The sequence below is a fragment of the Gymnoscopelus microlampas genome (genome assembly GCF_963454915.1).
Source record: "Gymnoscopelus microlampas genome assembly, chromosome: 1".
NCBI lineage: Eukaryota > Metazoa > Chordata > Actinopteri > Myctophiformes > Myctophidae > Gymnoscopelus > Gymnoscopelus microlampas.
The window spans coordinates 18,415,207-18,428,635 of NC_139962.1; the positions used below are offsets into that span (position 1 = coordinate 18,415,207).

A 13,429-nucleotide genomic window follows, 5' to 3' on the forward strand; every position below is an offset into this window, starting at 1 on the left:
ACACACACACACACACACACACACACACACACACACACACACACACACATCACAGAGATTAGAACAACCTGATCATAACGTTATTACAGCTCGCTAACAGACGTTAGCCACAGAGCTAGCAGCACCTACCAGCCTTCTTTGGTCAGCGATGCTATCAAATCGCTCATTTTCTCCCCCCCTCCCAAAAAAAAAACAAGGATACGCGTAAAATAAAATAACAATGACGCCTATATATTTAATGTTTCGCTTTGAATTAAATGACTTATAAATATTACAATGCACATTCTCCACTTTAACGCTGAACTGAGCTAGTTGTGTGACTCATAAACGAACGACGTAATGACGTCAGTGTTGCCAGATTTGGTCAGAGAAATAAGCAACCCGGGTCTAGGAAAAACAAGCCCCAAAAGAAGCAACTGCAGTAGAGCCACATGATGAGCACTTTAAACCAGGGGTCCGGGGACCACCAGTGGTCCTTGAGGGGGTTCCAGGGGGTCCCCAGCCAAATTAATAGTTAGCAACCAAATTGACCCTTATGTGTCTGTAACTCTGAGAGTGTAGGTACTAACGGGTCCATTTGGTTCCATTTGTACACTCTCAGAGTTAAATGAACACTGATGATGGTGATACAGTGTAGATTGGGACCGCCAAGAAATCAAAATGGTTGAGTCCCTGGCATATATTTTCAAATGGGGGTCCCTGATGGGCTAATATTTGTCAATTTGGGGGTCCTTGACGTGAAAAAGGTTGAAAACCACTGCTTTAAACTTATGCATCGGCTATTTGAAAATAGCAGATCTACAAGCTCACAGCGTGAACTTGTAGATCTGCCATTTTCAAAAACGCTTGCAATAAAAATAGTGTGGAATATTTGGAATATTCTTTGAAACATTCTGACAACACAAATGCTCCTCTGCATGGGCACAAAACATTTGAAAAACATGACACTATTTCAGAACCACTGGTTTAAATAATAATTAAAACATTAAGAAGAGAGCCTAAATAAGCAACTTACTTTAGAAACAAGCTCCAAAAAACCGCAACTACCATTTACAAGCAAGCATTTCACTTTACAGAAAATAAGCCCAAAGCCGCTTATAATACACCGACATGGCAACACTGCTTTACGTTCAATAAGCCACCAATAGGATTGGAGATACGCACGCAGGCTCTCTTCCTCTCGGATAGAAATGTCTGGCAGACGGGCGAGTTGCGGCACACTACTGCCTCCCTCTGGTCTGCAATGGCACTGCATTGGAGCTATTTGGTGCGTGTTTGTTTGTTTGTTTGTTTGTTTGTTTGTTTGTTTGTTTGTTTGTTTGTTTGTTTGTTTGTTTGTTTGTTTGTTTGTTTGTTTGTTTGATTGATTGATTGATTGATTGATTGATTGACTGACTGACTGATTGATTGATTGAATACTTTATTAGCAGTTTGCCAAAAAAGGCACAGGAAAGTACAGTTCAACACAAGGTCTGCTAAGAGGATTTTTAAACCCCAAGAAAGCCTATGGCTTGTATCCATTGGGGTCCTTTTAACCACAAGTGTGTGTGTGTGTGTGTGTGTGTGTGTGTGTGTGTGTGTGTGTGTGTGTGTGTGTGTGTGTGTGTGTGTGTGTGTGTGTGTGTGCGTGTGTGCGTGTGCGTGCGTGCGTGCGTGCGCGTGCGCGTGTTGGGGGGGGTCATCATTCAATACATTAATCCTTTATAGAGATCCATATACAGACTCCTTTATAGAGTCTATCTTTTGACCAACACTGTGGAGGGTCAGCAGTGCCTAACTGAACATTGGTGACTCTTTCAGTTATTCATATGATACAGATCTAAGACAAAAACTAAGAAAAAGGACAAAAGACTTTCTCTAACATGTGTCACCACATATTCTACTCATTCTCATAAGATAAAATAGTGTTTTTTTTGGAATAACACTGGAATATTTTAACCTCTGAGCCTGAATTGACGTCATTGTTCAAATACCCATCTCTATTCCCACCCATTCCTTCAAATGAGGAAAGACTCGGAGACCATCTAGTGCAGGGGTCTTCAACGTTTTCAGGCCAAGGACCCCTTGGCTGAGAGAGAGATGAAGCAGGGACCCCCTCTTTATTGTATGAAATTGTGTTTCAGATTAAACTTTTTTTTTACTTGGTCTGCTCTTTTTTCCCTTTACACCTAATACCTCTTTGCCAAAAATAGCAGATCTACAAGCTCACAACGCCTCGCAGCGCGAGGCGTTGTGAGCTTGTAGATCTGCTATTTTTGGCTAAAGTTCTCCTCAGAAAAGGGATGCTAGGGTTGAAGTGGTTCATGTAAAAAGAAAAAATCCTATCACACAAAGATTTGGCGGACCCCCTATAGTAGCTCTGAGGACCCCCTAGGGGTGCTGGACCCCCTGTTGAAGACCCCTGATCTAGTGCACTCTCACTTCCATTCTCCCAAGGTCACACTTAGGGTGCGTTCGGAAACTAAGCACTGGCCGCACCGGCCCATACAAGCTAATAGGCGAGTGCGCTCCCGGTGCGCATTTCCGAACGCACCCTTAGACAGACCCTATTGAGTCCCCCACCACAAGGCAATTATCCTTGTGGCCAGGGCAGGAATTTCAGGGAGGCCACAAAGGCCATGGCCGTCGTTGCCCCTCAGTTTGGCCTTGTGCCCCTCAAAAAATGCCGTGGCCTTAATGCCCCAGCTGACTGTACCACTTTCTCCTCTGTCTCTTTCTTGTCAATATGTAGACACCAGTGTCTCTTTCTTGTCAATATGTAGACACCAGTGTCTCTTTCTTGTCATGTAGACACCAGTGTCTCTTTCTTGTCAATATGTAGACACCAGTGTCTCTTTCTTGTCAATATGTAGACACCAGTGTCTCTTTCTTGTCAATACGTAGACACCAGTGTCTCTTTCTTGTCAATATGTAGACACCAGTGTCTCTTTCTTGTCAATACGTAGACACCAGTGTCTCTTTCTTGTCAATATGTAGACACCAGTGTCTCTTTCTTGTCAATACGTAGACACCAGTGTCTCTTTCTTGTCAATATGTAGACACCAGTGTCTCTTTCTTGTCAATACGTAGACACCAGTGTCTCTTTCTTGTCAATATGTAGACACCAGTGTCTCTTTCTTGTCAATAAGTAGACACACACCAGTGTCTCTTTCTTGTCAATATGTAGACACCAGTGTCTCTTTCTTGTCAATATGTAGACACCAACAGTGTCTCTTTCTTGTCAATATGTAGATGTGACAGGGTCAAAGCAGGGGGGTGAAACCAAATTGTAACATTTTTTATTGATGATGGAAAACCTGTATTACGCACTTAAAAACATCATTCTCTTAACTATATTTCTGCACTGCATGTTTTATGGTTGACAATGTATTTCCCCCCGGTCCCCGAGCCACTTGACATTGGACTCCCCTATAGGCTGTGTGACATTGGCCTTGTGACAGCGGGCGGCCAATGTCCCCAGGTCACGCTGGTGGCAGAGCGAATGAGGGCGGAGTAGGGTGTGGCCCACCTTATTCAAAAGTGAGCGCGAGCCACTTGGGCAGCAGAGAGACAGGCATACAGGGCAGTGTGGAAGTGACAGCCAGAAGGGACGGTTGTGCACAGGAGGAGCAGACATACCACGGAGCAGAGGTGGGGAATACAGTGATCGCGGCACGTACCAAGCCACCAGCAGCGGACGGTGAGCAGACGGCGCAGTAGCAGCAGAGACGGGGAGGACAGACAGACGAACCAAGGAACGGAGGAGAGGTCCAGTGGCGATAACGTTGCGCGCTTCACACCCTCAAAGCCAGACGTACAGTCTGGCGGGCGAGTAAGTGTCCTTCTATGCAACGTTACCTTTATAAACCCACGGTCCTAAACCTCATATGTGAAATATACCTGAACAGATGAACTGGTTCTAGTTTCTATGATTGCAGGCAATACGCACGAAGACAAGAAGAGACAGTGATTCCTGGCCTAAACCCCCGCTCCAGTTAAACCCCATATAAGGACATTCCCACCTTTTGCATTGAACCGTGATGAGTATATGACATATAGCAATTGAATTGGCACTTGGCACTTTACTGCTTCAGTAATAGTTGGCACTTTAACGCTAAATTCATTATTTATTTGCTATAGTTTGCACAAGCCCTGTCTGTTTTTAGTGTTTGGTGATTGTCTGTATTCCTGTATTTTAGTTAGTTAGTGGGCGCATTAGGAGGTTGAGGTTTTAGAATTAGTGTTATATTTTGTTTATGCTTTTCAATATTTTATGGCTTATAGACGCCACTGTATTAGCTTAATAAAATAGATTACCTTTTTATACAAACCTGTTTCCGTCCAGCTTTCTCCAAGGGATATGTGTTGAAGTGTTGTTCTCATTTAAAAGTATTGTACTTACCTGGGTAAACTCGAACCTGTGAATAGCCTAAGAAAGAGTGTTACAGAGGACCCTACCTCTTAAATAAAAAGGTGGCGTAGTCTTGCAGTACCTAACAAACAGTATTATTCTCACAGTAATTACGCACCCCGCACTTTACCGTGCAACTGATATTTTATTGTTGTGAGTTTAATGTGTATTGTTATTTATTTATTATTGAGACAAAGTAAAGAGTGTCAGCATTCTAAAAAGAAGTGGCAAGTTACATGTGACAACCTGGCCACCGTCACATAGACACCAGTGTCTCTTTCTTGTCAATACGTAGACACCAGTGTCTCTTTCTTGTCAATATGTAGACACCAGTGTCTCTTTCTTGTCATGTAGACGCTAGTGTGTTCAGATTCTGAATTCCTAACTCCCCTGAGTCCCCATCTTTAAACCAATCCAGTAACTTTGATTGGTGCAGGGATGAGCATGGATCAGATTTTAAATACCATCATTTATTTCCCTGCAGATAGTACATCATTTCAATTTAAAATCATCCTTCACCCTTAAATTCAATTCATTCTTTCAATGGACTAAAATCACGTTTTATTTGATGACCTTCTTGCCCTGGCATTTGGCCTTTGGTGCCCTCAAAAAATAGACAACACCAAAGGCCATGTGGCCTTACCCCTAAAAAAAATTAAAAATTCCAGGCCTGCTTGTGGTAATTGTGCCCAGTGTAGTAACACGCACAATACCTCATGTTTTAATCATCCTCATACGGGCAAAAAGGTCCAGATTAACAGTATAATCACTGGTGTTTCCACCCACGTTGTGTATATGATTAGATGTCCATGTGGTTTGGCATACATTGGCAAAACCTCTGGACAGTTAAAACAGAGAATGAGTGAACATAAGAGCTCTATTCATAGAAATGACTGTGACTATCCTGTTGCTATTCACTTTAATTACCTTAAACATGACATCTCCACTATCCGCTTTATTGGCATAAAACAAGTCAGTCTACCCAGAAGAGGTGGCAATCAATAATCATGACCGTCGACTAAAACAACGGGAAGCTTACTGGAGCCATACATTTCAAACCCTTTACCAAAAAGGGCCTAACGATGAACTATTACTCAATGTAATGCTATTATGATATGACATTCCAAAATACTGATTGTTATTGGGCTACCTATGCCCTTCCATTTTTCTCCTTGAACTTCTTGGCCTGTGCATATGATAATAAAAAAATGTGTATTCACTGCTTTTTATTTTATTTTCCACTCTGACATATGTTGGGTATAGGACACAGTGACGCTGTCTCTTAACAAATGTATTTTTATTGTTTTGTGGCTTTTTTTGTATTTATTTGGCATGCCTTTTTCCCCCTGCATTATTGTAATGTTGTACTGCTAATGATGCATTAGGATAATATTCAGAGGCGCTTGTGTTCTGTACCTTTAAGAGTGGGTCCACGGGACCGCCTGGAGCGCCGGGTGTCCCCCGGAGGCGGGGGTCCCACGGACTAAGGTCATGTGACCATTGTCGGCACAACCAGCTGTTTTCCTGTTTTTATGATCACACATTGGTTCTAATTGTTTGTCTGTACCTGCCTGTAACATATTTAGTGACATTGTCAGCCTGTTTGAATCAAACCTGAGGAGGGTCTACACGACCAAAACGTTGTTTCTGTAATATACTTCTCTTGAACCTGCAAATGGCAGTGTGCGGATATAATCTTTCCAGATTCACCTCACCTACTGTTTTTGTCGCCTACGCACCTGCTTGTAAAGGAACTGGGTTGGCGGAAGTCTTTTTGATGATACTATGATAGTATACGTCCCAACATCTCTTGAAAGGCCATAATATCAAGAATTACAATTCAGTCTACTGACCTAAATCTCTAAATGGCCAGGATCAACCATATTTAACAGACGTTTGACATAGTGTACATCCCATTAAGCAACGGTTCCAGAGCCACATCGACTGTACAGTATATGAACATTCAGTTCTCTACACCTATCTGAGACGTCCTCTCAACTGTGGGTGTTCCTGGCCCATCATTATGGTAGCCTACACTCTTCCTCCCCTTTAACACCTACTGCACGACTGATGAGTTACTTTGTAGTCACTTTTCTATAAACGTTCATTTCTTTTGATTGCGCTTATTGTCCATACTTCATTGATCTAACATGATTTTATTATGGATGTTTCATTTGTAGGCAAGTGGTGTTTTACTTGGTGGTGTTTTCTGTTGTTTGTTTTGTTTTGCTTTTTCATTTTGTTAAGTATACCCTTGAGCTCTGAAAAGCACTACACAAATCAAACTTACCTGATCTTAATAATCAAAACAATTCTGAGACGTTCTAGAGATTATTACCGTACCTAAGTCTAATAGGTATGCTGAACATCCATCACTCCAGCTGAGTTTTGACTTCTACAGCTATTTCTGAAGCAAAAAAAAAGAGAGAGAGAGAGAAAAAAAGAAAAAGTAATAAATCAAAGTACACCCAAAAGGCTTTGTGGGGACATCACCTTGAGTGGCAATGGTTGATTGGGCCAACTCAGAAAATGCCCTCTGAAATGTTCTCTTCCTTGGCTAATATCCAGTAGCGACAATGACACTTTTATACTCAATTATGTTTATCAAGGACTTGTCTACAAAGTGCTAAGAACATCCGGGTGTTTGATAAATTGCAGTGAAAAGGGATGTAAGCACCCTTTACTGCTCTAACATGTGTTAAAGCAGTATAGAGATGTTTCAGTCCAAGATTTTGGGGACACTCTTTTGGTAAACAGAGATATATCTCTTAACCAAAAGAGTTTGCCGAAAAATATTAGAAATATGGGCAATATATCAATATCAATATTATATTGATATTGTGTAATGAATGCAGATCATCTCAGATTTTGGATTTCGTATCATGATATGGCATCATAAATGTTGTCTTTTCCTGCTTTCAGAGCCTGCATTACTGTATAATAGTGATATAATTTTCTGAACTGACTGTGCTAGCTGTTTTATGATTCCTTTACCCTCTTATTATATAGGCATTATTACTGGTGAGTATTTATCAAAATGTTCATTGTGTAACTATATTGTAGAAGCACAATTAGTCACCAAAATTCAAACCAACTTTAGTAAATTGGTTCAAAAGACGTCAGAGCCAAGGCAACTGACTGCAGGTGGTGTAAAGTATGACTCAGTACAGTATAGGATTCAAAATGATTACCTAGGTTCAGAAAACAGCACATTGTTCTTTCCCTGGGAGAGGTTTTAGATATTCTAGTCCTGGCAAAGAAACACTATATCATTTTTGTCCCAGGTAACACTAAAAGTGAATGAATGCTAGCTGTAGGGGTACAGAGTAAACAAACTCTGCTTTGGGTTCTAGTTGACAACCTCTGTACAGAAAAAGTGTATGCTACATTCTCAATTCAACGCTGTTTTTAGCGGCGCTAGCCGCTCTATACCTTTAGGTATAGAGCGGATATTAGCCCTCTATACCTGGCTTTTGCGTCAACGTTCTGATTGGTCAGGCTCGCCAAGGTTCTGATTGGTCAGGTCCGTCAACGTTCTGATTGGTCAGGCTCGCCAAGGTTCTGATTGGTCAGGTCCGTCAACGTTCTGATTGGTCAGGTCCGTCAACGTTCTGATTGGTCACTATTCATGACATCACTATGATGTCATGAATAGTGACCAATCAGAACCAATATTAGCCCTCTATACCTGGCTTTTGCGTCAACGTTCTGATTGGTCAGACACGTCAACAAAGTGATTGGTCAAGCTTCACGTGACACGTGGCTATAAACACATTATAAACACTTATTGATGACAAAATGTATCAAAGGCGCCGCTACCTTCACACAGGTGTGATTTTTTTAACTGTGAGCAGTGGTGGAAAAAGTACTCACATTTCTTTACTTAAGTACAAGTATTAATACTGCAATGTAGAAATACTTCACAAGTTTTCAAATGTATAAAATGTATCAAAGTCTTTAGAAAATAGCAGATCTACAAGCTCAAGCCCATGCGTCGCATCGTGACGCATTGTGAGCTGTGAGATTTTCAAATGGCTGAAATGTATATAGGGCTGAAGTGGTTAATGTATGTTTTGTAATAATAATCAAAAACTAGTAACTAGAAGTTTTCAAATAATTGTAGCGGAGTAAAAGTACAATATTTGCCTCTGAGATGTAGTGGAGTAGAAGTAGAAGTATTGGAAATTGGAAATACTTAAGTACAGTTCTTCAGAGGCTTTGCAATAAAAGTTGTTTCGAGGATATAGAATTTGTGTTTTGGTGGATTGTTTTCTTTACAAGCTTATCCTCTACATGGCTGGCCTTATTCAAGTACAACTCAGTTGGGTGTCACTGTCATTGCAGCATGCCTAGGCTGTGAGGAGGAGGAGGAGGAGGAGGAGGAGTAGAGTGAGGTGAATGTGGTAAAGAGTGAATGCTGTCACGTAATAGAACTCATTAGAGGAGACGGCATGCCCCTTCTGCATCAGCTATAAGCTGAATCTGCCATCAACATGAAGTGCATCTCCTCGTTTCCTACAGTGTTCTGGTAAATGCACACATGATGAAACAGATCAAAGGTGCCGGTTGTAGTAAATCCAAAAGTAAAGTAAATCTGCAGGTTTTTTAATTAAAAACGACTTATAATCCTCTCAAGTGTTCTAAATGCCAGTGGCAAAGAAGAAAGAATAATTGTTTGTGGAGGTAATCATGCTGCAGCACATTAGCAGGATGGATAATTAGTGGAAGTCCGGAGGGGGGAGACTTGAAAACAAAAACGCAGAAGCAGTGAAGATGGACAGAGCAGAGAGGGGAGAAAGCTGGAGGAGCCGGGATGGATTACATTATTTACGAGGAAGAAATAGGCAGATATAACTGCAAAAATAAGCTAATCAAATGGATCGGCTAAATATTGAAATGAAAGCAGAGAGCAAAAGCACGCCAAAAAGGGCAAAACGAGTTGCAAAGTGAAATGGGATCGAGAAGTGAGGGGCATCAATGAGAAAAAGAACAGGACAGATGTCACAGAGGGTTAAACAGCCTCACAAAACACCTCACAAAAGTGAGCGGCGCACAGCCACAATACTAGAGGGAGCGACAACAATGATCTGGTACCACCCACCTATAGAACAACCATGGATCAATTCTCTTTCTACAGCACTGCCACCAAAGTGTGGAATGCACTGACACCATCCCTTAACCCATTCCATCCGGGAACGCATCTGTGTCATTTTAAGATTTATTTGGCTATTAAAAAATAGCAGATCTACAAGGTCATAAGCGCGGCACTCGGTGCCGCGCTTATGAGCTTGTAGATCTGCTATTTTTTCTAAACAAATTTTGAAAATGTGTGCAAATCTTTGGATACATTTTAAACTAAAATCTTTGCTTCTGGGGGTCCCTGGAACGAGATATTTTCAGCTGGGGGTCCGCGGCCAAATACATATCATATTTGTCGTGAAAATAAAGTAAAAAAAAAAGACATTCGTAGAATCCCCAGAAGCAATAAGATTTGAGTTACAAATGCTCGCTTTAAAAATATATATATATTCAAAGATTGTCACGATTTTTCTAAAGTAATAGTGATTTTCGTGTTATTTTTTATGCTATGTTGATGAATTGAATACATATGACCTCAATGGAAACAAGTCCTCAGGACTTTTTGGGGGTTATCCGTTTAGACCACGTGTATGACTGTACTCGTACTGTTTGCATTGCTGTCAATAAAATATTCAATCAATCAAAAACCTTGTGGCACATGCAGGTATAAAAAGGAAAGTGTAAAACATCAACATGTCATGAATGTGAGAATTAGACTAGTGAGGAATACACTAAAGAAGCTACTTACATGGAAAGTGGGTAGGCTGTTGAACTTAGCCTACAAGAGATGTTTCAGTTATTGCCAGGACATAGGCTAGCCAAATTGTTTATGTATATCGGTTCTGGGTCCTCTTCTTTTCTATCTCTACACTACATCTCTTGGTGCTGTCATCCACTCCCATGGCTTTTCCTACCACTGCTATCATGGGTGCAGTACGCCCAAACCCGCACCCTAACCCTAACCGCACGCGGATGCCACATAGTCGGAGAAAAGGTCTGTCGGATTAACGCATGCCTCCCATGCCGGGACACCCAGCTGATCCTCTCATTCCCCCCCTCTGACACACAAGTGGAGGCACGCATTGCTGCTTGTCTGGCTGACATCTCGGAGTGGATGTCGACGCACCACCTGAAGCTCAACCTGGACAAGACCGAGCTGATGTTCCTCCCGGGGAAGGGCTGTCCGCACCGAGACATGGCCATCACCATTGATAATGCTGTGGTGACGTCAACTCGGACTGCGAAGAATCTGGGTGTGACCCTGGACGATCAACTGTCGTTCTCGGCAAACATCGCATCAGTGACACGGTCCTGCAGATTCCTCCTCTACAACATCAGGAGGATTCGCCCCTTCCTCACGGAGAAGGCAGCCCAGGTGCTCATCCAGGCTCTTGTCATCTCCTGCCTGGACTACTGCAACTCCCTCTTGGCTGGTGCTCCGGCATCTGCCATCAGACCTTTGGAGCTTGTTCAGAAAGCTGCAGCTCGTTTGGTGTTCAACCGTCCTAAGTTCTCCCACACAACTATCCTTCTCCGTTCTCTACACTGGCTCCCCGTAGCAGCTCGGATCCAGTTTAAAACCCTGGTGCTAGCCTATAGGGCAGTGAAAGGAACAGCTCCTTCCTACCTCCGGGCTATGGTTGATGCCTACACCCCTGCCCGACCACTTCGGTCTGCCACCTCGGGGCGACTGATTGCCTCGTACCTCAAGGGTCCTTCTGGTCGATCGACACGGTCACAACTTTTTTCTGTTCTGGCCCCACAGTGGTGGAATGAACTTCCCACTGAAGTCAGGACAGCAGAGTCACTGCCCATCTTTCGCCGCAGGCTGAAAACCCACCTCTTCAGGAAACACTACCCTTCCTCTTTGTCTGGCTTACTTGTTGTTAACTAGTTGTACGAACTCTTGTTTTATTGCTGTACTGTTTTATTGGATCTTGTTTAGTCGATACACTTTTTGTATTAGCTTGTGCTCATTTGATTTTGTTATTTTGTCTCATCTGTTTAAGAAAGTAGGTAGCTGATATATAGCACTTTTACCTTAGCGCTAGGTATACTCTCTCCCTTAAGTTGCTTGTTTTTGCAGGAATCCATGTTTCATCTATGTGATAACCCAGCCATCTTTACATCTTTGACAACTAGTACACCAGATGTTGTTGTTGTTGATGAAGTCTGCATTAGAGATAGCCTGCACCTTTGACCCCAGCCTAGACTAGAGGAAGCCTTCATGACCACGGTCATTAAATACCAACCACTTCTAGATATCATCTCAGAGCTGTGTTATAGGTGCAGCCTGTTTTTATATTTGGCAGCCTAGGACACACCCACAGACTGGTTGTTTGATGGTTTCAACAACTTGGGATGCCCAAAAAAGGAGGCCAACTGGCTGGCAAAGTCTTGAGCTGTCTCTGCTGTGTGTGTATGTGTGTGTGTGTGTGTGTGTGTGTGTGTGTGTGTGTGTGTGTGTGTGTGTGTGTGTGTGTGTGTGTGTGTGTGTGTGTGTGTGTGTGTGTGTGTGTGTGTGTGTGTGTGTGTGTGTGTGTGTGTGTGTGTATCTGCAGTTTCTTCACATATCTAGTAAACATATATTAATGGACACATTGTGTCATGGATCAAGTGAGGTGTAACAGCAGTTCTCCTTAGGAGTGGCAGCGAAGTTCAGAAAACTTTCAAACTACCCAAAGCAATCTGAACTACACCCACACACACACACACACCCACACACACACACACACACACACACACACACACACACACACACACACACACACACACACACACACACACACACACACACACACACACACACACACACACACACACACACACACACACACACACACAAATGAGTATTAAACAATCAACTGTGTACCTCTACAGTAAGTTTAGTTTTGATGACACAGTGACATTGTCACTGACCTTGTTCTTTGTCCCATTTCACAAGTTTTAAAATGTATTTTAAATTGAAAATAGCTGATCTACAAGCTCAGAATGTGTTGCGAACTTGCGATGCAATGCATTGTGAACTTGTATTATCATGTCAAATGGCTGAAAAATGTATATAGGGCTGAAGTGGGTAATGTATGTTTTGTAATAATAATCAAAATCTACAAAGTAACTAGGAACTAAAGTTTTCAAATAATTGTAGTAAAAGTATAATATTTGCCTCTGAGATATAGTGGAGTATAAGTAAAAAGTAATGAACATTGGAAGTACTCCAGTAGTGAAAAAGTGAAAGTGAAAAATAATTCAAAATTGTACTTAAGTACAGTACTTAGTTACTTTACAGTACACCAATGTTCAGAGGTTTCGGATGTTTAAGTGGTTGTATCATTCATGATGATACCCATTAAGTATGCAGCTTTGACACACTGCCATTGTTCTCCCGCGTACATTCGTTCAACCCATGATGCGTTTGTTTTAAGTACATTGAGATGCTTGTGTAAAGTGCATGAAGTGCGGTGGAATGTAAACTCCGCAGGCAAAACACATTCCGGGACAAGTTGGTTTGATAAATCGATCGCCTCTAAGAAAGTCACCGTAGTGATTGACAGTGTGCACCAGCCAATCACAAGCGTTCTAGCTTGTAAACAGAAGGAGTTGAACCGGCGTTGCCAGGTTCTGGGAGCGAAACAAGCAACCATATATATGAAAACAAGCTAAAAAGAAGCGACTGAGGCTGAGGCTATTTGAAAACAGCCTGTCTACAAGCTCACTCACAACGCGTTGCATCGTAACGCGTTGTGAGTGTGATCTGCTAAAACATTTTTTTAAAGAAAAATAATCTTGAAAAAAAAAACAAGGTGATTTTGTAATATTCTGTAATCCTGTTTAACAACACAAATCTTGTATGGCACCAAATCATTTCAGATGGGGGTCCCAGTCGGACACATACATATTAATCTGGGGGTCCTTGACATGAACAAAATATTTGAGAACAACTGATTTAAACAACATGGA

General features: G+C 42.0%; 2 protein-coding genes across 3 annotated transcripts in view; one reads left to right on the forward strand and one right to left on the reverse strand.

Moving 5' to 3' along the window:
* The window catches only part of tdrd3 (tudor domain containing 3), a 33,512-nt gene extending 33,190 nt beyond the window's left edge, over positions 1 to 322 (reverse strand). For both annotated transcript variants that reach the window (XM_084064537.1, XM_084064536.1), the window contains exon 1: positions 130 to 322. In XM_084064537.1, coding sequence (XP_083920663.1) covers positions 130 to 167 — 38 coding nt within the window. In that variant the 5' untranslated portion in view covers positions 168 to 322. The remainder of the gene's footprint in view (positions 1 to 129) is intronic.
* pcdh20 (protocadherin 20) overlaps positions 1 to 13,429 on the forward strand; it is a 221,721-nt gene that overhangs the window by 69,291 nt on the left and 139,001 nt on the right. The gene's annotated exons all lie outside the window — the stretch shown is intronic.